At 41.4% G+C, this 22,791-nt stretch overlaps 1 protein-coding gene across 2 annotated transcripts in view; it reads right to left on the bottom strand.

Moving 5' to 3' along the window:
* KIZ (kizuna centrosomal protein) overlaps positions 1–21,142 on the bottom strand; it is a 114,224-nt gene extending 93,082 nt beyond the window's left edge. For both annotated transcript variants that reach the window (XM_008064544.1, XM_008064545.1), the window contains exons 1-4: positions 21,013–21,142; positions 15,808–15,870; positions 12,347–12,509; positions 3,695–3,787 (exon numbers count right to left, since the gene is read on the bottom strand). In XM_008064544.1, the coding sequence (XP_008062735.1) occupies positions 3,695–3,787; positions 12,347–12,509; positions 15,808–15,870; positions 21,013–21,101 (408 nt within the window). In that variant the 5' untranslated portion in view covers positions 21,102–21,142. The remainder of the gene's footprint in view (positions 1–3,694; positions 3,788–12,346; positions 12,510–15,807; positions 15,871–21,012) is intronic.
* Between the last annotated feature and the right edge of the window lie 1,649 nt (positions 21,143–22,791).

The raw sequence follows: 22,791 nt of genomic DNA, 5'->3' as shown, positions 1-22,791 counted from the left end.
ACACATGGAACTGTTTTTATTTCACTAGGAATTTCTCCCAACTCTTGAAGAGCATTTATCCATACCACCTTGGAAAGCACCGCAGCAAGATGGTTAACAGCACAAAGCTGAAGCCAGATGGTCTGGGTTTAAATTTTGGCTCTGCCTAGTTGTGTAGCCTTGGACGAGTGAATTACTCCTGAGCTGTACTATGAAAGGGGAGCAACAGAACATCTACTTCCAGGGTTGTTGGGGGCTTAAATGAGCTGATGTATGTCAAGTGTTAATGCAGCACCTGGCACAGAGTAAGAGTGCGGTGATCACTGACTGCCCAGTGTTCCTGTTTGTCTTAGAAGCGCAGCAGCAACCTGCACAATTGCTCTCCTCCTGACGTTTGCAGAGAGGGTTACAACCGGGATAGGCTCTACCCAGCCAGCCTTCAGTCCTGTGTTGAAACTCCCTGGTCCTCCACAGTTGTCCATTTCTGACAGAGTACAATCAGGTCACGTTGACTTCTAGTATATCCTATTTCACAGCATAATAGTTCAAAAAACTTCACAATCCCATCCCCAAATGCACAGTCTCACTCCCAAAAGCCTGCTCCATCTCCCCTGAGGAAAGATGCTTTGGTGTGTTTTGATGATATTTTCCAATCACTGCTCATACCAAAACACGGAACAACCAGAAGAACACGCACAGACAAACAGAATTAAAATAAAATATAAAAATGACTATTTATAATAGAGGGGAAGAATTATGAAGTTATTGTACAATTTGTGAGGATTCAAAGGAACTGTGTCTTTTTTGGTATTTATTTTTTAAAGTTTACGAAGTAACTTAATAGTGAGAACAAGCTTGGAGAAGAATACACTAGTTCTCAATCCTTCTAAGAGAATTCAGGCTCTGAAGAGCAGTCCTCAGACGGACACGTGCAAGCAGCGATACCTAACACCCACTGAGCTGAGTTTTGCAATTTAAAAATAGATACCCACTACTTGATGGCTTTTCTTGGCATCTGAGTTACTGCTTATTGTTGAAAGTTGTACAATCACTTTTTAAAAAGTCTTTCTATAACTCAGAATTATCACCAGCTTGCTAGGTCTTTGTCCTTCCCTTACTAGGTTCTCCTTTGACAGTCACCTCCAACACAGGCCCTCAGGTAACTCTTCCTGCCTGAGCTGATCCCGGTGACTTCCTCAGCTCTATGATCTCCTCCTCCAGCCACCCCGCACACACTGCCAGTTCCTCCTCCTAGGGCCACACACAATTGTGGTGCACTGCTCTGCTCACAAGTCCTTCCTCCATCTCCCCTCGCATATCACACCCATGCACACATGGTCATTCTAAGAGGAATCTCAGCTACTGAGCCTGTTACTATGTTTCAGGTTCCAAACTCCGTGATGTACCTTTCCAAGCTCATGTTCTACTTCCCTATAAGAACATCAGACTTCAGCCAGACTGGACAACAACCTACTGGGCTTCCCTGCTCCTGCTCCCTTGTCCATAGCATCTCCTACCCCTGGAAGATCTACCACATTCCCACTGATGGGCTTCCTGCCCACCGCAACACCAGCTCACATACCATCTCTTCCACCAAGGCATGGAGAACTCCCTGTCAAGGAAGCAGCACCTTCCTTCTCCTAAAAGCCTGTGCCTATCCCATGTAGCTGGCACATATCACACACTGTCCTGTGCCTTAGAAAGAACACTGCACCCTCAACAGTGGCATTCATAGAGGACAGATGTTTAACAAGCATCTACTGAATTCAACCAGTAAGACCATTCTGTACTTTAGGAAAGTCCCTGGAGACCAATGACTCTGGGCACAGAGACCAAGTCACAGGACTGCCCAAAGAAGAGAAGCTCAGATTCCACTAAAAATTAAAATGTAATCCACATGATAAGGAATTGTTCAGAAATTAGTATATAATAAGGATGAACTACATCATGATTTTGCTGAAATGTATTACCTTTTCATTGATCAAACATCAACAGAAAATTGGAAAAGGCAAGATATAAATTTCTCAAAATACTACCTAATTGATTCTTACATAGTCAGTAGTCAAAGCTTTTAAGGAGATAGTGCCTTTCCATATATAAGAAAAGACTGCTCTTCTAATTATTGTGTATAACGTTTTAAGTTGTCAACTGTGTGTCTCTTGCCCTAATTTTAAATATAACTTAAAAGGAGACTCCATAACTATATGTAAGGTAAAGAATCAGTCGTGCAAATAAAGAGAAAAAAAAAAGGCTCCCATTTTACTTAAGTACCATTGACACCATTGTACTAAGAATGTGTCTATCAGGAATGGCACAGAAAGACAAACTGGCTTATAGATTAAAAACATGTCAATTATTTCATGACCGAATGTCAAACAGGAAAACTGCCTGAATGGTTTAGAAGTCTATCACATCACACCACATTTGGCCCACATCGAATGACATATACATCATTTATCATTAAAGGCCTTTTTATATAGGTCAAGGTTGCTGGGACTTGGTGTTTTGTATCTTACAGTTTAAAGAATGCTCTAAATTCTTGGGTTTTTTTTAAACTTTTTAATCTATGAGGAAGAAAAACTAAAACTTCCTATAAACTCAGATTAATGCCTGCTAATGCATGGAAGAAAGAAAAACTAAAACCTTCCTCCTACTATAAAAACAAAATAGTGTGGCCTCTGTTTCTTTTCTGATAAGAGTCTTAAATACCAAACAGTTAACTGCATAATAACATTTACTGGCAGCCAGGCAGCCTGCTTAGCAGATATATAAAGCAGGTAAAAGGAGAAAAAGTTAATTTCTTGGCTGAATGATTCCATCGGTAGCTATAGGGCAAACCTGAAAGTCTTTTAGTAAAGTAGCAGTTGATTCTTCTATCAATCTGTAGCACACATACTCTTCCAAGGAAAGCATTAAATATGAAAATCATATCCCGTTATCATCTGTTTCCAGCTTTCAGCCCAGTAAGCTTTTCTTAATGAATGCTGCAGCCTAAGGAACAAGCGCGCTGTTGGCTTTTCTGAATAATGGAGTGATGCTAGCATTTTTGCTTATTACAATATCGACTGGCTGAGGGGGTTTCACACATAGTCACAAGTGACTACTCTTGCCAGCATGCTCCAAGTTATTACAAGATGTTTTTAGACATTTCATCTAAAAGAGCTTTACTGCTTTTAGTGAAGAAAACATCTATGGTCTTGAACAGAATCATTTATATGGAGATAGGCGGGAGGATTAGACGCCTGCATCACAGCAGATGCATAGCGGAATTTATGTAAGAACTTCTCACCGATCTTTTTGTCTATTGCTTAGATATGCAATCTTTTCTTTCCACTTTTTCTGTGAAAAGGTCAAAATGTACAAAATTATATACACACAAAGAAAAGACTCCAAATGGCAAGTTTTGTTTACTTTTCATTTAAAACATTTATCAAACTAAGAAAAAAGCAGCTACAAAACATGATTTAGAAAAACACAATTTAAATACTAACACTGAGATTTTTCTTTGGAGTCTATCTCTTAACCCAAAGTAACCACCTTTCAGTAAATTTAATTAAATTAGCATTAAATACTCAATAAGCAAAAATCTTTAAATAATCACCTAAGCAAGCTTTAATCAAAAAGATCTTAATAATAGGATAATTGTATTTAAATCTTAACATATAAACACCACAGAAACCCTGTTAACAGAAAGGTTATCATTTTAATGTTTTACCTTTTCTCGGTCTTCATCTTTCAGTGCACCTTTTAGTCCCAGGTTATCTTTTGGGAATAGCTGCATCCTCTTAATTTGAGTCTCATATTCAATCTAAGTAGAAACAAAGTTTGACTTTATGATAAATATTATTATAATAGCATACACCTATACCTTGCAGTCTTTGCCACATACAGGGAACAGCGAAGTAGAAAGTAAAAGCTGATGTTGCCAAGAAATTCACCTTATCTTAGAAAACAGACAATTTCACAAATAGCACATATTAAAAGCTGAATTTTATAAAATGCTACAATTTTTAAATAAAATAAAGTTTGATGGATTTTTACTTTTATCAATTTAGGGAATAAAACCTTGCAATACATAATAATAGCTTGACACTTTAAGCTAGCATGACAATCTAATTACTTTATTATGAAAGTAACACATTAGACAATGTTTCCTTTGAAAAGTTTTGTCCTAGACAAAGGAAACACAAATCAGTTTCACAGATTTCTTACCTATATGATGTCTACATAATATCAAGTCCTGAAAGTCACAGCAATTGGTATACTATTTGCTAGAACATCAACTTAAAACAAATTCCATTTTCTATGAATAAAAATATATTGTAGACATCAATGATCAGCAACTTCAGAATCAAGTTTTCTCTGGCACTAGTAATTACATAAAGATGTCTGTGTGGTTATCACACTATAATTGGTGAAAGTGATTCACTCATGACTTTTTCTTAAAAGCAAGGCATAAAAAAGCACTTTGATTCAGTATGTTAGTAATTAAAGCCTTAAAAAAAGTCACTGACTATGGTCTATCACAGATAAGTGTCAGAACATTTTCTAAATGAGGCAGTTAGGCACTGCAATTAGAAACACACCTATGAGATAATGAAATCTGAAAGCTGTTTCCTTAGGTCTCAGTCTGAACATAAAATAGGTCTGAGCTTTGACACACAAAAAAGAGCAGATAATTCTCACTACAACTGATTTGATTCCCTCAAGATATTTTGAAAGGTATGTCCCATTTTTAATAGCAGGGAAGGTTTTTTTTTTTCCTCCAGCAGAATGCTATTAAGATGCTAGATGGCAGTAATGATCTAAATAGATACCCAATTAAATAAAAATCTTGTAAGGCCAGAACAAATGATAAAATAATAAAACAAACTAAGAAAAGATAAAGAAATAAGACATTTGTGAAGATACAATTTATGTCTCTCTGTTTCATATCCTTTGAACTTAGAGATGCTTAATTTTTAACCTCAAGAGTTTTTAACAGGCATACTTTACAGATTCCAAGGGAAAGTATCTTAAAAAAGGGATGGCAGGTGGAATACAATATAATTACAGGTTAAACAGAAATTCTTTTCTCCTGTGACTACAGATGTTTTCTGTGCTGAGACCAATGCACATTGTACCCGATTTCCTCACTGTAAGGTCATTTCAGAACAATACCTTCCGGTATTTTTTCATGAAAATATGATTCTTATTCAATTCATTTTGCTGATGGAAAAAGGTTTCCTGAAGACCTGTGAGAAGTACCTTCAAGAGCCCAAATTAGACTGTTGTCAATACAACTGAAACACTTACTGAACTGCAGACATTCTTTTCCTAAATTAATGATGCAAATAGAAATGAAATCAATAAATACTATGATACACTGATGACTGATACAAACTGTAACTCTGCATCCCTAGAACAATAAATTTCCATCTAAAAATGCTTTGTTCTCTTTGCCTTTTATTTTTCCATATAACACGTGGTTATTATCCATCAAATTCACTTCCTGAAAGCTGGAGAGCAGGGGTTTTCTACACGGTTCTTTGGGGCATGCTCATGCCCCAGTAACACCTCTGGGTCTGGAGCTCCTCTAAGGATAAACCCCTCATTCCCCACCTCTGCCTGGGAAATTCATTTTAATGAACCCAAAAGCATTGAGCTAATCCACTAGGTAACCTGTTCTGGCTGTGATGATCACTTCCCTCACTGGCTGGATGCTGCCCGCCTAACTTTAGGAGGATCTTCCCATTCACTTCCTCACTATGCATAGACTTTATTTCAGCTTCATCACTGACATGTGTTAACAACAATCTGGGGTGGATGCAGGCTCTGCCAGATGCTTCCGGTCTCTGGAGTCTCTCTCCATGCTCATACACACTTTCCATTACGCGGCCTTCTCTGTTCTCACCTTCACTCCACCAACACCCCCCACTCCCCTATCACATCCCTGCTTGACTGAAAGCACCACCACTACCTTTTTGCCACACAGACTTCCTTTTTTTCATTGGTTTTCAGGAATCCACAGATAATTCTGAAGTTACCAAGTGAATAATTGGATTGAACAGACATTTAAGGTCAGCTGACCCTGCCTCTTCATGCTAGAGTTGAGGAAATCGGTACAGAGAGTCACATCAATTGGCTGATTTGATTCTCAGGTGAGTATGAGAGATGAGACCAAGATTTGCAGTCTTGTTTTCTCTTCCCCTATTTGTCCCAACAAATGTGCTTCCTCTTAGATAGTGCTTTCTCATATTTGCATTCCTGAACTGAGTTTTTTCAGCCTCTTTATCCAACTGACAAGCAACAATACAGAGGCAACACAATATTTTCCAAACTACATAATGGATCATATCCTTAAAAATCCCTGAAACTATATTCAGATGGTGAACTTTTACCAAAAGATATGGAGGAGCATTTATTTGTTCTATTCATGCACATTAACAGGAAAAACACTCTGGGTGATTTTAAAAAAAAAGAAGGGTTTGCCCTACACTCTGTCCTCCAGGAACCTGAGGGCTGAGCTCTGCCCACGATGTCTGTCATGATTCTTAGCAGGAACTGAATAAGAGCTCAAAAGATTTGTTCTCTTCAAAGTTTAGCCCCTATCAGTGAACATAACCCAATGACTGAATTTTCAAGGAAAATCACATCTTTAAATAATGACGTGATATCTCTAGAATGCCTCTGCTATTAAGCACAAATGCTTGCTGGAAAGGTATAATATAGGGCATAATCAATAGCACATTAGTTCTCACGTAGTTGTTCATGGTCCATGAGAGAATGAGACAAAAAACACAGAAGAATTAATTTTCCATCGAGGGGGAAGTCTCAGTGCTTGCCGAGTGCCTGCACTAGAGGAGGCGGTCTCGATGTCTACAGAGTGCTTATTATGTGCCATATTTGGGGTCAGATACCGAGAGCCCTGAAATAATAAGACAAGGAGCTCACAGTGAAGTGGGAAAACAGACACATAAACAATTAGAACCCCATGAAGGAAGTGCTTACTGAGATAATTATGACACAGACCTACAGCAGGGCAGGGGGAGAAAGGCCTTCTAATTGAAGGAGGTATGAGATAATATGGAGCTTTCAAGGAAATGCAAATTGTTGAGCATGTTTAAAGTACTGAGGGCGCATGTGACTGTGTGAGTGTAAGTGTGTGGGAGAAAGCATGGTCGTGTGTGGGGGGAGATAAGGATGGAGAGTGGGAAGATATGGGGGATATAGGCTCTGGAGGAGATGAGTGGGGAGATGGAAGTAGGAAGAGACAGGGAGATAGAATGGTGGGAAGAGAGGAGGGAGAGAAGGAGATGGAAGAGAAGATGGATGAGGACAGGCCAGAAAGAGGTGGGGGGAAATGTGCCCGTCTTATTATTTGAGAGAGACAGAGACAGAATGAGACAGAGACGGGGGGCAGGGGGAGAGAGAGAGAAAGAGACAGAGACACCAGGGAAGTCACAAGGTTGACACCAGGGGTGGCGAGTGCAGAGATCAGCATCTGGGTCTTGTGCTAAAAAGCCTGGTCCAGTCCTTCAGGCCAAGGAGAAGCATACAACCCAACGACAACTCTCACCCAGTGTGGGAGCCTTCCCAAAGGTACTGGCCTGCTGGCCCCCAGCCTATCACTGCTGCCATGAGGGAGGCTAGCACAGATGAGCACAATGCTCTGTACATGCCTGGGGACCTTTCTGGGTGCTCCTCAATGCCAGGATCTGGGCTCTGTGCCCAAGGCTTCTCAGAACCTGGGGGTTCATGCTTAATTCTCTGCCACCTTCAGTCTTATCCATCATCCTCAGTCAACACTGCTCAGAAGTTGCTTACGTCTCAGACCACTTGCCAGAGTCTCCCTGGAGGATCAGGCTCCAGGGGCCAATTGGCATAGTTGGCTTAATAATATGCCCTGGGCCCTCCCTGTCTCCCCTCCTCACCTGCCTACTGAAGTTCCTTCATCTCCCAAATAAACCACTGATAGTTGAATCCTTGTCTCAGGCTCTGTTTTGGGGAGAACCCACTCTAAGACAAGGATTATGAGCGCCTGAGGAAAATCATTCTCAGTTAGAACTGAGGCCCCCTCTGCAAAAGTGGCAAGTGCCAGGAGCAGAAGGGCCTCATGGCACTGATACTCATATTTACATTCCTGAACTAAGTTTTTTCACCTCCTTTATCCAACTGATATTCAGTAACATAGAGGCAACACTATATTTTCCAAATTATATAATGGATCAATATACTTAAAAATCCCTAAAAATTCAAAGGTGGACTGGATAAAAAAAATGTGGTACATATACACAATGGAATATTATACAACCATAAAGAAGGACAAACATATGGGTTTCACAGCAACTTGGATGGATTTAGAGTCTATTATACTCAGTGATCTATCACAGACACAAAGAACAGAGTACCATATGTTCTCACTCATAAACGGATCGTGAACAATTATCATAATACTATAAGAAAGGGATTGGCAGTAGTGGGAAACTGCCGGAGGGATGGGGGTTGGGGGGTGGAATTGGCAGTTGAGGGAAACTGCTAGGGGAGGGAGGGCACACCTCATCGACAAGGGTACCTGCTTAATCAGCGTTTGTATACCTAACCCTGAATTGTACCCCACATCTTTAAAAAAAATTCCTAAAATTACTATAGGCCCCCCAAGAAAGTATTATGCACCATAAAATCAGCTGAAAATGTTTTCAATGGTTGACCCATTTTAAAAGATTTTAACATTATGTAAGGAGGTGGGCCTAGCCACCCTCTACAAAGAGGGAGAAATTCACTTAGCATAACTGGGGCAAAATCACCACTTCTCCTACACTGCTTCACTTTATTTCACTTTCCAGAATTCTACCGACATGAAGTTCACTTTCTTTTTTTTTTTTTTTTGAGTTTGAGTCTCACTCTGTCACCCAGACTGGAGTGCAGCGGCCGGTCACGGCCACTGCACCTCAACCTGCTGGGCTCCGGCGATCCTTCCACCTCAGCCTTTCAAGTAGCTGGAACTACAGGCGTGTGCCACCACGCCCGGCTAATTTTTGATTTATTGTAGAGATGAGGTCTCTCCAAGTTGCCCAGGAGGGTCTTGAACCCACAGGCTCAGGCAATCTACTCATCTCAGCCTCCCAAAGTGCGGGATTACAGGCTGAGCCACCGAGTCCAGCTTCATTTTCTTAACTGTACTCTAGTCAAAAGAAAATGCCCCTGGAAGTTTGGGATGTATGGGCAATGCACTGTGAACAAACACCTTTCTCCTGAGACCCACGTGAGGTCAGTCAGCAAAGGAGTCAAGGATCTGAAACATTAAGAGGCAGCATTAAGAGGACAGTCCCCCATGATGATATTCTTTAGTAGCTCATTACATAAGTTTTTTTAACATCTCCTATTATATACAACTCCTGCTCTCAATATTAAAATATTTAGACCAGGCACGGTGCTTGGTATGCTCTAGCATACCAAGGCCATCGCGGGACACTGGTACAAAAATAAGCAGAAAAAAATGGGAAGACACTAGAGACAAATATCCTCTGCACTGCACTGTGGTTTACTGCACAGCCTGCTGCAGGTGGGATTGCTGGCTGGCTTTGTGGTCACACAACAAGCATCAGCTGTGGATTCAGTGTCACTGTCAAAGTATAGGTCTCTAAGGAACACATGTCCTTCCCAACTGCAGCCGCGTCACCTGCTCTCTATGCTATCAGCAGGATTTTTAAAGGCATTCCTTATCCAAAATTCAAAAAAGGAACATCTACAGAATTTATGAACCATGTTTACTAATAAAGGTTTTCAGGCTGGGAGTGGTGGCTCATGCCTGTAATCCCAGCACTTTGGGAGGCCAAGGTGAGAGGACTATTTGAGCCTAGGAATTTGAGACTGGCCTGGGCAACACAGTAAGAACTCATCTCTGCAAAAAAAATAAAATAAAAAAGTTAGCTAGGTGTGGTGGCACATACCTATGGTCCCAGCTACAACCACTCAGGAGGCTGAGGCAGGAGGATCGCCTGAGCCCAGAAGTTTTTTTTAACATCTCCTATTATATACAACTACTGCTCTCAATATTAAAATATTCAGACCAGGCACGGTGGCTCAGGTCTGTGATCCCAGCACTTTGGGAGGCTGAGGCGAGAGGCCTACCTGAGCCTAGGGGTTTGAAACCAGCCTGGGCAACTTGGTGAGACCTCATCCATACAATATAACAAAAAATTAGCCAGGCATAGTAGCATACGCCTGTAGTTCTGGCTACTTGGAAGACTGAGGTGGAAGGATAATTGACACTGGAGTGGCTGTGAGCATGCCACTGCACTCCAGCCTGGGCGACAGAGTGAGACTCCGACTCAAAAAATATATATATATATTTACATTTATAGGCCACGTGTGGTGGCTCACACCTATAATCCCAGCACTTAGGAGGCTGAGGTAGGAGGATTGCTTGAGCTCAGGAGTTTGAGGCCAGCCTAAAGCAACAAAGTGAAACCTCGTCTCTACAAAAAAAAAAATTTAAATTAGCCAGGCATGGTGGTGTGCACCTGTAGTCTTAGCTACTCAGGAAGCTGAGGTAGAAGGATTACCTGAGCCCAGGAGATCGGCTGTGATGAGCCATGATCATTCCACTGTACTCCAGCCTGGGCAACAGGGTGAGATCCTGACTCAAAAAAAAAAGTATATATATATATGTACACACATACTTTTTGTAAATATATAGATATATATTTACAAAAGATTATTCCTCCCATACTTGGTTATAATCATAAATCAACAAATAAAGCCTCAATATGAAAATAAGAGGAAATTTTCTATTATTTCCTTTATTCTACAGGGGAGGCAAAATTTTCTGCTTTGTTCATTACTTTAATTTTCTCCATGAAATCTCTGAAAAGTGGCTTAGAATGATAATGACAACTTTTTTTTTAACTTTAGGCATTTTACTTGAAAACTAAGAGAAAAAGTGGTGTTAAAATTTGCTATTGCTTGAGCACATCTCACCGCAGATCTTGGTTTCTAAGTACCCCTCCTCTTTAAAAGGAACCATAGCTCCTTGGATCAAAGGTTAATTCCACATCTCAGACAGGGAAAATATGAGGTTAATCTGGGATATCTTGTTATGCACAAAATCAAAGGAGGCTCAGAATTAATGGGGTCATGTTAAAAGGACACAGGAGCCAATCTGAAAAGACTCCCACAGCCAAATTTGGGACAACAGAAATAACAAAAAGAATCCTACAACTGATAACATACTGAGTAAATAAAAATGCACAAGTCCATCCTGATATTAGAGAGAGAGAGAAAGAGAGAGAGACAGACACTCCAGCCACACCACCCTCAGCATACCCAAATGAACCTGATCTCACTTGATCTTGGAATCTAAGCAGGGTTGTGCCTGGTTAGTACATGAATGGAAGACTGTCTGGGAATACCAGATGCTATAGGTATTTTTTTCTTTTAAAGGTGGAAAGAAAGAAGGAAAAAGGGAAAATCCTCTTCGTGATAGAAGAAAGTCAGTTAATAGAACATAAAATGAACCAGAAAGTCACCATTTTACAACCTATGATGACCAATTCAAGCAAAGCTCATGAACGAGTCCTAAAACCACCAGGTAAAAAGGCTATTGAGAGACATAATATTCCCATGATGGCAAACCATCACTCCATAGATTACTTCCTGATATACTACAGGGAAGAAAGGTACCTTACAACAGACCATCTTAACTAAGGATCAAAGTCAGTCTCCCTGAGGTGGGACAGGCTGGCAGGATGTAGCTGGAAGTATAATCTCAGCTGTGACTATTTAAATTTAAATGAATTCAAATTAACAAAATTAAAAATCCAGCCTTCAGTGTCACAAGCCATCTTTTAAGAGTTCCACAGCAATGTATGGTTCATAGCTACTGTAGTAGACAGCATGAACACAAACCAAGAACATTCCCATCACTGCAGAAAGTTTCACTAAGCAGTGCTGGTCTAGACGGCACTTCCAGTTTGCAGTAAAAACAGGAGAGTGTTGTATATGTTAGAGGACACCTCAAATCTCAAACGTAGATCATTCTACAAGCAAATGACCTGCCTTTCTCAAAATAGTCACAGAAAAAAAGGAGAGTTTGGCTCCTGGTCTGGAAAAATAAGGTATCTGGGGGAGAATTGAGGAAATTTGCATATGGGCTGAATATTAAATGATAGCATGGAATTGTTTTTAACCTTCTAGGTGTGATAATGGTATGCTCACGTAGGAGACAGTCCTTGTGCTTGGGAGAGCCATAAGTATGTGCTTAGGAAAGAAGTGTCACTTGAGCCCAGGAGGTTGAATCCAGCCTGGGCAATACAGCAAGACTCTGTCTCAAAAAGCAAACAAACAAAATAAAATAAAATAAAGCATAATTAAAACCAGCTCTCACCTTCAGTCTTTGAAGTTTCTCTGTGTTTGTGGTGAAGTGTCGGACATGGGCTTGGACACGCTCAAGCTGCTTTAAATATTCTCGGTTTCGAGCGTGAGCCGCCTTCTCGGATTCACAAATTTCCTTCAGATATTTCTTTAGTTTTCCATATTTCAGCTTAACTCTAGAAAAATAAAAGCAGATTTTTTTTTTTTTTGAGTTGGAGTCTCACTCTGTTGCCCAGACTGGAGTGCAGTGGCCGCCCCCGGCCACCGCAGCCTCGACCTACTGGGCTCTGGTGATCCTTCCACCTTAGCCTTCCGAGTAGCCGGAATTACAGGCATGCGCTACCATGCCCAGCTGATTTTTTGATTTATTGTAGAGATGAGGTCTCGCTGCCCAGGCGGGTCTCGAACCCGCGGGCTCAGGCAGTCCACTCACCTCAGCCTCCCAAAGGCGCGGGATTACAGGCTGAGCCACCGAGTCCGGCAAAGCAGATTTTTTTAAACAATGAAGTTTAGACTAACAAACCTAAAGAAGAGAATTTTCTTTAACAAAATTGTTTATGAGAATAATGTGTTCTCAGATATTTTACTAAAAGCACTGAAGTCCAATGGTCAGAAATACTGAATACCTATAGGCATAACTCTCCTGAGAAATATATATACGATCACATCACAACATTCACACAGTAAAGGTTTATGTAGATTTATTTCTCAAAATTAAATGTGATTTCAAGAGCCGTGTCTATGTTGCCATATTCAGACAAATAGCCCATTAGCATTCTTAGATATGATAGGCAATTTCAAAACTATGTGCTCACAGGGAAATTGAAACAAACTATAAACCACAACCATAAAATTAAGACATTTTAAAAGATAAAATACCAAATGTAAAAGTTATTTGTTAGAAATTGCAATAATTTATTATAAAAATACTTTATAATAATACATGTAGACTGTAGCTCTACAAAAAACCTTTAGAGACCCTTATTCAAAGTCAAATACCAAAACATATAACAGCTGGGTATGCCGGGCATGGTGGCTCATGACTGTAGTCCCATCACTTTGAGAGGCTGAGACAAGAGGATTGCCTGAGCCCCTGGATTCAAGACCAGCCTGGATAACTTTGCGAGACGTCATCTCTATAATACATATATATATAAATTAGCTGGGTGTGGTGGTGCATGCCTATGGTTCCAGCTAGTTGGGAGGCTGAGGTGGAAGGATTGCCTAAGTCCAGCAGGTCAAGACTGCAGTGTGTATGCCACTGAGTGTGCCACTGCACTCCAGCCTGGGCGACAGAGTGAAACTCTGACTCAAAAAATGAAATAAAATAAAACAATGGCTGGGCATGGTGATGTGCACCTGTAGTCCCAGCTACATGGGAGGCTACAATGGTAAGATGGCTTGAGCCTAGGAGTTTGAGACCAGCCTGGGCAACACAGCGAGATCCTGTCTTTAAAAACAAAAAACAAACAAAAAAGACATATGAAATAGTTCACGTTAAAAGGACAACTCTCCTAAGAAATGTATACAAGATCACATTGTAACATTCATACAGTAAAGATTTATATAGATTTGTTTCTCAAAATTAAATGTGATTTCAAGAACAGTGTCTACATGGCCATATTCAGCTCACTCTTCTCCCAGTGCCAACACCGATAATCATTTTTCTTCTTCCCAACTATTTAAATCATAAAAAAGAGTAACTGCTATGCAGAATCTGTATGATTGGCTCAATATTCAGCATTCTTTCATCGAGCAAAAATAAGTGTAAAAAATGACCAAAAAAATCCACCCTCAAAACACAGATTTGCAAAGATGCTGGAGATGTCCAAAACTGCTTAACACCAGACATTAAACTTCCAGCCCTACGCCAACAGTTTCCAAGTAAGTATCTTGTTAAAAATTCTGAGTTTTGACCATGAGTGGCCATCTCCATTTTTCTTTCTGAACAAAAAGCTTCAGTTTTACTGTCCATGTCTGTATTTTTGATATGAGTGACAGCAGTGGGTGTTGAACCCCACGTGGTCTTTCATGGTCAGGCACTTGGCGAAGCTGCCAGCAGGGTCCAGGGTCTACCTGGAGTGGCACAACAGTAACCATGCCCTCTGCAAATTCTAGTTACAGTGCTGCCGCCACATTCACCTTCACAGCTGACCACATAGTAGTCATTCATCCATTCATGCAGTCATTCACACATGCAGCATTCCAAAGAGGAAAGTCCTTCAGCTAAGGTCAACAGGGAAAACAAACAAGTTAACACAGGTGATAAGTGCTATGAGGGAAATAACAAAGACAGCTACACACTGGGCAGCCTGGCCTGGGTGAAGGGGTCAAGAAAGCTAGGACCTAAAAGGTGAATAAGAGTTCATTAAAATCGGGGAAAGCCCAACAATGAAAAGATAAGGGAAAAACATTCTAGGCAGGGGAAGAAGCATGTCAGAAAGCTCAAAGGCAATGAATAAGAACAAGGATATTGATAAAGACAGTAAAAAGCAATAACTGACTTTCCTCTAGGTCAGACACAGCCTTAAGGCTCTACACAGTGTTCTCGGAGCCATCATCTTCCCATGGGACAGAGGAAGATGGAGGCACAGAATGTAATAGGCCAGACTTCTTGGAGTCACTGGCACTTGAGCAATGGGCTCCCAGCAGATCTGTACACAATGCTGAAGACTGGTGGCTTGCTCTGCTCCCAACCAGATAAGCCTGGGCACAGCCAAGTGGCTGAGTTAGGAAGAGGCCTCAGAGCTGCTGCATGGTCATCTATTCCGCTTGGAAACTTTGGAAGTACACTACATTTTAAAATCAAAGAATAATCTTGAAGATAAGGAAAGAGACATAATGGGTGCTTTGAGTTTAAAGTGTTCTAGGCCTCTCTCTCATTTCTCACTCATAGTGTAACATGGGTAAGTTACAACTTTAATGTTATCAAGGCAGAAAGTCTCCATATGCCCAATATTGGAGGTAACACCGAATATTTGGCTTAAGGATGAAGTTCAGTCTTTATAAAATAGAAGTTATAATATATATTATCTACTGCTCAAAATAACTTTACCAGTCATTCTCATGTATTCATGAACAAATGAGACAACGGGTAACTCTGCCTGCCACTGTTTCTTGAAAGAGGAAATACAGTAACCATGCCTTGTCACACAAGTTCATGTATTTACACTGTCACTAAAAAGACTATAGGTCTTATTTTAAGGTATTTAGACAAAACAGATTCCTGAAATAACACAAATACCAAGTAACAAAAATAGGATAATTTTTGTTTCAAACTAACTTTAATCAAATTTATTCTGAATTTGACAGTGATTATATTAAATTGCAGTGTTTACTTCAAGTTATTACATATAAAAATAAGAGAAAAGTAAAAGTACTCCAATTACAATGTTTATGACAAACAATTAGGGTTACATTTTTTATTGAAACATGGAAATTGGCTTGAAAACTGTCACCACTGTCATCTCTTACCTGCATATATCAGACCGATTATACTCATAAAGTTTCTCTTCCAGGTCCAATCTCTTCTTTTCACTATAACATAGAAAGAAAACATTTTATAAACAATTACACTGATAAATAATAGGCAGTTGTGAGAATGCTCCTCCTATGATCTCTAAAAAGCAGAAAATGCCAGATGCATTTGAAACAAAGAACAAAATATGCAGTCCGTCACCGGGGACATCTGAAAAACAAAATGGTCACCAATACATGGCAAAGCACAAGATTCACAAAGTGTATAGGGGAAATGTACTAGGAAAAGGCTAGGAAGGCAGTCCAACCATTGGGCAAGTGTTTGTTGAGAGCCTATGAAGAGCCAGGCACTGTTCTGGGCCTGGAGACTAACCTGTTGAACAAGCCAGCCAAGACCCCTCCCCTCAGACAGTTGACATTCTAGAGCGAAGGAAAGACAATCAATGAGGGAAGTATATAAAATGTAATATGGCCAGACTTCTTGGAGTCACTGGCACTTGAATGATGGGGTCCCAGAAGGTCTGTCCATGATGCTGAAGACTAGTGACTTGCTCTGCTCTCAACCAGATAAGCCTGGGCACAGCCAAGCAGCTGGGTTAGCAAGAGGCCTCTGAAAAGTAAACCAGGCCTCACATTTGATGAAGACCAGAGAGTCCTTAATACTATCACTTCAGATGTCGGTACTTTCCTTATAACTTTGTTACTTGCCATTACTTATCTCTAACTGCTGTATCCCATGTTCAAGTGAGCAATAGCCATAACCAAGAGGATAAAGCCTGCCTTATCTCACACCCAGTGAAGCCATGGGGAGAGGAAATGGGGTAGCAGAGGCAGCAGTCACAGCCAAGGGGGCAAAGCTGGCGAAGCTGTTCAGTCCTGAAGAGCCCTTGGCAGTATAACCACAGAGGGTTCCATTCGCGCCCCACCATTTGCTTCAGTCCCACATAATGAAGCCAAACTACTACTCTATTGAGCTGATGCATAAGTCCATAATGATTTTTTGCTTCCCCATGGAATGCAAGTGTTGCTGGAGGGTTGACTGGCCACAGTTCATCACATCTGCCAATTCTCAGGTTGACTGACACGGATCATTGTGGATTAAAGCATTTAAATGGTCTTCATCAAAGCCCAATGGTCTTCCTGATCATGGAGAAACACTCAGGTCAAAGTGGCCCTCTTTGAAATGACATTTTCTGTCATTTCTGTCTTTGAAATGCTATTTTCTGGCCACACTGTCTCCGTTGGCATTTTTCCCTAACACAGTGCAAATGCTCCAAGCTGCTTTTGCTGCCTTTACTCCTCTGTTAAACAGTAGACTATGTCAGAAGTGTTAATTTTTTGCCAATTGACACTCCATCTTCTTTAGCTCATAAACAGCACTGACTTTCTTCAAATCTGCAAGATGTGTTCACAAGTATAACATTGTCACTCCATCACCTCCCAAGCAGCAGCATTCTTTGCTCTTGTTCTGTCTTTAGTAGATGCACACATCTGCTACTACATTTCTCTATCACAAGACTTTACACACAGAAAAACCACATACTCCTCTTGGCCTTCTCTTCCAGGTCACATGGCACTAGTCTTGTGACTTCACCACAGGCCCATTTTCCAACCCCTCATCCATACTGCAACACCCCTGAATGCAAAGGCCTTCCCATCTATTTTAAATTTAAGACTGAAAACCAGATATTTACCCCAGTGAAAAATCAAGGAAAAGCTTATTGGTAGGATCATCTTTCAATTCCTACATATAAGTTTTTATTTCAGAAACTTTGAAACCCCCAGCCCTGGTGCTTACCCATGGGCCATGTTTTCAGTCACCTGCATCCCTCCCCTGCACCTTTCAAAGTTTTACACAGCTGAGTGGTCCTTATATGGCTGAGTTTTCTCCTTTTAAGTCACTTGTTATCCTGTTTTTGTCTCAAGATCATCTTCAGCTTTACTCCACTAATATCTCAGTGTCAATTTCCGGACTATTATGCTATCTCACCCTGAATCAACATTGGCATTGAAAAACCTTGGGCTGGTTAATGGGCCTTTTAAAGGGATGTTTTTATATGACTCTAAGAATTGATTCCACTTACATGTTTCTACCATCCTTGTGGATGCTGTACACACTGTGACAAGTTCCTCCATTAGACTTCTTTAGAGTCATTATTGACTTTGACCACAAAGCAGAGAAAACATTGTACACACAGAGGAAAACATTCAGACCATACAATGACATCTATGCAATCACTAAGATGACGTGGGCTAGAAATATGCCATTTACAAGCTTGTTATTTGACCAGCTAACACTGCAATGACCACCTCTTAAAAGGGTTGAGAAAGGGCAAGTTTAAAAAAAAAATCCTACTTTCCAGAAGTTTCTGGATTGATAAAGCAGTTGGGACTACCCAGGGTTGTAACCTTGAAAATGAATCTGGAGTTTTAGGAGACAGTGGTCCATGTAGTCACTGGGATTATTTTTGTTGCTTTGTTTTTCTAAAAAGTGTATGTTCAAATTAGATATAGACAATAATATTTTTTATGCATCACTGCAAAACTACAACTTCCTTTTTTTTTTTTAATTTTAAAGCCCGTCACTCTAGCAAAGAGGAAAAAAAAAATGTGTGGCCTTACTTTCCACTTCACATATGAGTCAAGTTCACTCATTTCTAGTGAAGAATCAAGATTCAGAGAGCGCAACAACCTGTTCAAGGTCACACAATTGTTCATGTACTCGAACCCAGGTTTCCATGTTTCTGCTGCAGCTTTCTTTGTACCTAAAGTTATCTGCCTCTATAATTGTGTGTAATATGCATTAATTAGAGTTAGTTATGGATTCTTAAAATGAAAAATGAATACACACAGCAACAGATTTGTACTAACTTAAAAATAAAACAAACCTCCAAATGCAGAACCATGGATAGTCTATAAAATTTGACTTGAATTCCTTATATAATTTCAACAGCCTCACCTTGTTTTAATACTTAAAGCAATAAATGTTAATCATAAAGTGCATAATCACTACACAGTTATTGTACCATAAGGACTATAAACAGCCAGGTGCTCCTAGCTAGCACAGGAAGCAAAGAGGATAACACACAATTAACTTAGTTCAAAAAGAATGCCAATGGCTGGGCACGGTGGCTCACACCTGTAATCCTAGCACTTTGGGAGGCTGAGGCAAGAAGACTGTCTGATCCCAGGAGTTCCAGACCAGCTTGGGCAACATGGAGAGTCTTCATCTCTACAATAAATAAAAAACGTCAGCCAAGCATGGTGACACACGCCTGTGGTTCCAGCTACTTGGAAGGCTGAAGCAGAAGGATCACCTGACCCCAGCAGATTGAGGCTGAAGTGACCGTGATTATGACACTGCACTTCAGGCTTGGCAACAGAGTGAGACTCCGACTCTGACTCAAAAATAAATAAATAAATTCATGTTTTTTAAAAAAGAATGTCATTTAAACCAGTAACAGTTTAAAATCAGGATTTGGGCAAAGAGATACAAATAACAAAAGGCCTGGGGTAACTAAGACATTCTTCTAACAGAATGCTGAGCCAAAAAGCACCTTAAGTGTACTGAAATACAGAGTAATGTCTTGTCTTTTCATTACCAAGTATGTGCATACACTTAATACCTTCTTGAAAATATCACATAATCCACTTTTCCTGGTGACTGGAAACTATCACTATTTAGTGACTAAATCTTGTCACTATTTAGTGACAACGTGTGGCTACTGGGCTCTATATAAGACATTCATAACTCATAGACACTAAATGGTTGACTTTGGGATTTCCTCCACTCACTCAACACATACTTATCAAGCACCTCTTCCACCACAGGTACTCTGTTTTGAGCTAAAGATCTAGTTTGATATGGTTCCAGCCCTTCTAGGATTCTCAGTCTAGGCAAGAGAGTAACTCACTTAAGACCTCATCTAGAGTCCTGTAAGAATACCGAAAATAGTAGAAGTTAGGGAATGGGTTTCTACAGAAAGTGATTTTTTTTTTTAAGTTGGAGATGAAGAGGTCACTGACATAGGTGAGTGGTGATATGTCTGAAAGAAAATAGGCCCAACCTCACCTGCACACAGTTTATTTATATAGTAAATTCTCATAGGTACCCCACAACTCTAAAATAAAACAAAAAATGAACAAATGTTAAAAAAAGAAAGAAAGAAAGAAAAAGAAAACAGGATACAGAAAAGGAGCAAGAGGTAAAATATGATGGGGACAATTAAGGAAGCCTATTGTAGATGTTTGTACATGTTTGACAGAAACTAAATCTAGCATAAAATGAATGTAATTCCTTTTCAAAAATCAGTTACTTCTACCTTTACCTTTCATGTAACTATTATCATTTTAGAATTGTCACACACACAGATCCTGTTCACTAGAGTAATTTTGTAACTTTTAACACTCATTAAATGTTTTGTTTATCAAGAGATCTAAAAATCTTTTTCCTTTCTTGTCAACTAATGAGATTGACAACTCCAATTAATTTAGCAGCTAAATAACAGGTCCAGCAACTTTATTTTATAAGGTTATTTAGAGTAAATTGTTTTAAATTTTCCCTCTTTATGCACTCTTAGGTCTAGCGGTTTTCAGTGGTCCCCATCTTTCATGTCTTAATCAAAAGGCATTACGGACCCTCTGGAAGCTGGACTTCTCTCGCTGGAAATGTCCTTTCGCTGGGAATTTCGCCAGCCCCCGCTCCTCCTAAAAGTCTCCTGCATTTAAACAAGGCATGTGTTTGACAAACACACACACTCTCTCCAGCCTGCGTTCCTGGACTTGTCATCATTGATGCAGTACAGCTGTCAAGGTGGGATGACAACTTGAAGAGAGTGGGGAGGGGGCGGTAAAGGGGGACTAGAGAAACGCACAAGGCTTAATGGAGAGTGACAGGCAGGAGAACTCCCACTGTCACTTCTGGGCAAATTCAGTGACGCGGCCGCATCCTCAAGCTGGAGGCTGCGCTTCAGCTGCTCTTGAGGGTGGGGGGACCCTCACCTCTCACGGCGCCCACCTCCAAGACAGGGGGTGCCTCGGGTGAACTTTTGTCCCCAGGCCGCCGAGAGCTGGGGCGGAGGACGTCGCGGACAGGCCCGGGTCCGGGGAGCCACAGGCAGGGGGAGTGGGAAGGACCCGGGCCCGGGACGCAGAAGACCGTCGGCGCCGCCGCCTCCCCGCTCCCGCCACCGGAGGCCGTACCTGTCCCGCAGCCCCTCCTGGAGCTGGCGCAGCCTGTCGTAGAAGTCGGAGCTCGACTCAGGCGCGGAGGATGCGGCGGTCCGACGCATGCTGCCGCTGTCGCTGCCGCAGCCGCTCACACTCCGGGCGGCCTCAGGGAGGCAAGAGGGCCACGGTCGTCTGTGAGACCGCCCCACAATGCACCGCGGGTAAACACGGCGCCCAGCGGCCTGCAGGGGGCGGGGCGCCGTAGAGGGGCGGGGCCAGACTCCGCGTGGGGCGGGGCGAAGGCCTGCAAGGGGCGGGGCAGAGGTGGATCGTGGTTACTGAGCCCCACCGCCTAGGAGGGGCTGGGTGAAAGCTACTTACTGTGGGCCTCGGTGCCCTTGCCCCTCCGCCTCCACGCCGGCGTCTCCGATCCCTCACCCTTCAGAATGCGCACAAGCTGCATTCATTTTACAAGGTGCATTCTCTCCCTCTCTCCCACCTCCCCTCGCTTCTTCCTCCTTTCCCTCCCTTCTTTCTTACCAGGATTTGCTGAGTGCCAGACACTGTGCTAAGCTTGTTCTATCAGTACTCAAAAGCAACACAAAACACCACGAAAGAGACAAAATCCCAAATACTAAACAGCTGAGCTCAGCCCCGACAGTAGAACAAATCCTTACTTGGAAATTCATGCTGAACCTAAGGGTGTGTTTAGTGCTCCCGGTCCTGTCACTGTTGCAGTGAGGAAAGTTGTTAACAAGTTGCTTGGGAAGCAGACACGTGTTTGTGCACAGTTCATATGGACAGTGCTCCAAACGGCTTCTAACAGAAACTCTGGAGCCAGACTGCCTGGGTTCAAATTCTCCTCTTCCGCCCAGCTGCCTGACCATGTGCAAGTCACCCCCTTGAAGCCCAGGTTTTCTCATAGGTAAAATGAGAGGCTGTTAACACTGGGTGTGCTTAGGATTAGACTAGTGAATATGTGTTAGTGTTTGTAAACGTGCCCAGCACATAGAAAGCACCAGCGTATTTGTGATTATCATCACTAATGTGGGGAAAAAAATCTTCCCGAAGGAAGTCAACCATATTTCAAAATCCACAGGGCAGAAAAAAACCTTAATGTCTCTTAGTCCTTTTTAAAAAAACTTATTTTGCTATTTTTTATTAATTTCACTTGTTATGTGCAATGTGTGGCAAATTAACAATGATCGTTAGGAAGCTGGATGTGGTGGCTCATACCTGCAATCCTAGAACTTTGGGAGGCCAAGGTGAGAGGATCACTTAAGGCCAGAAGTGTCAAGCCAGCCTGGGCAACATATCGAGACCCTCTCTCTACAAAAAAATAAAATAAATTATCAGCCAGTTGCGCACCTGTACTCCCAGTTGCTTTGGGAGTCTGAGGTGGGAGGATCACTTGAGCCCAGGAGTTCAAGCTTACAGTGAGCTATGATTGTGCCGCTGAACTCCAACCCGGGAAACAGAGCAAGACTCCATCTCTATTTAAAAAATAAATAAAATAAATAAAACTTATAACTAGTAAGAGAGATGAATTACTCAAAGGTAGACAATATAAAACAGTGATATTACTCAGCCTTCATTCACATCTGCCAGGTCCAGGGCATGAGTATGAATGGAGGCCCTCTTAATATCCGCCTAAAAATTATGAATTAATAACAACTCAGGATAACAACTATAGAGAAAATATGTGCTCTTCTCCCCACCTTGACCTATATACCTTCGTAAGAGCCTGGAAGGCCAGCATGGAATTTCGTTCTCTGGTTCCTTCCTTAGCCCTCCCCCTTATCTCCCACCCCT

This window comes from Carlito syrichta, unplaced genomic scaffold, assembly GCF_000164805.1.
Source record: "Carlito syrichta isolate Samal-C Ts95f unplaced genomic scaffold, Tarsius_syrichta-2.0.1 Scaffold307683, whole genome shotgun sequence".
Lineage (NCBI taxonomy): Eukaryota > Metazoa > Chordata > Mammalia > Primates > Tarsiidae > Carlito > Carlito syrichta.
The sequence above is the reverse complement of the archived record's forward strand: the minus strand, read 5'-3'. Positions and strand labels throughout refer to the sequence as shown.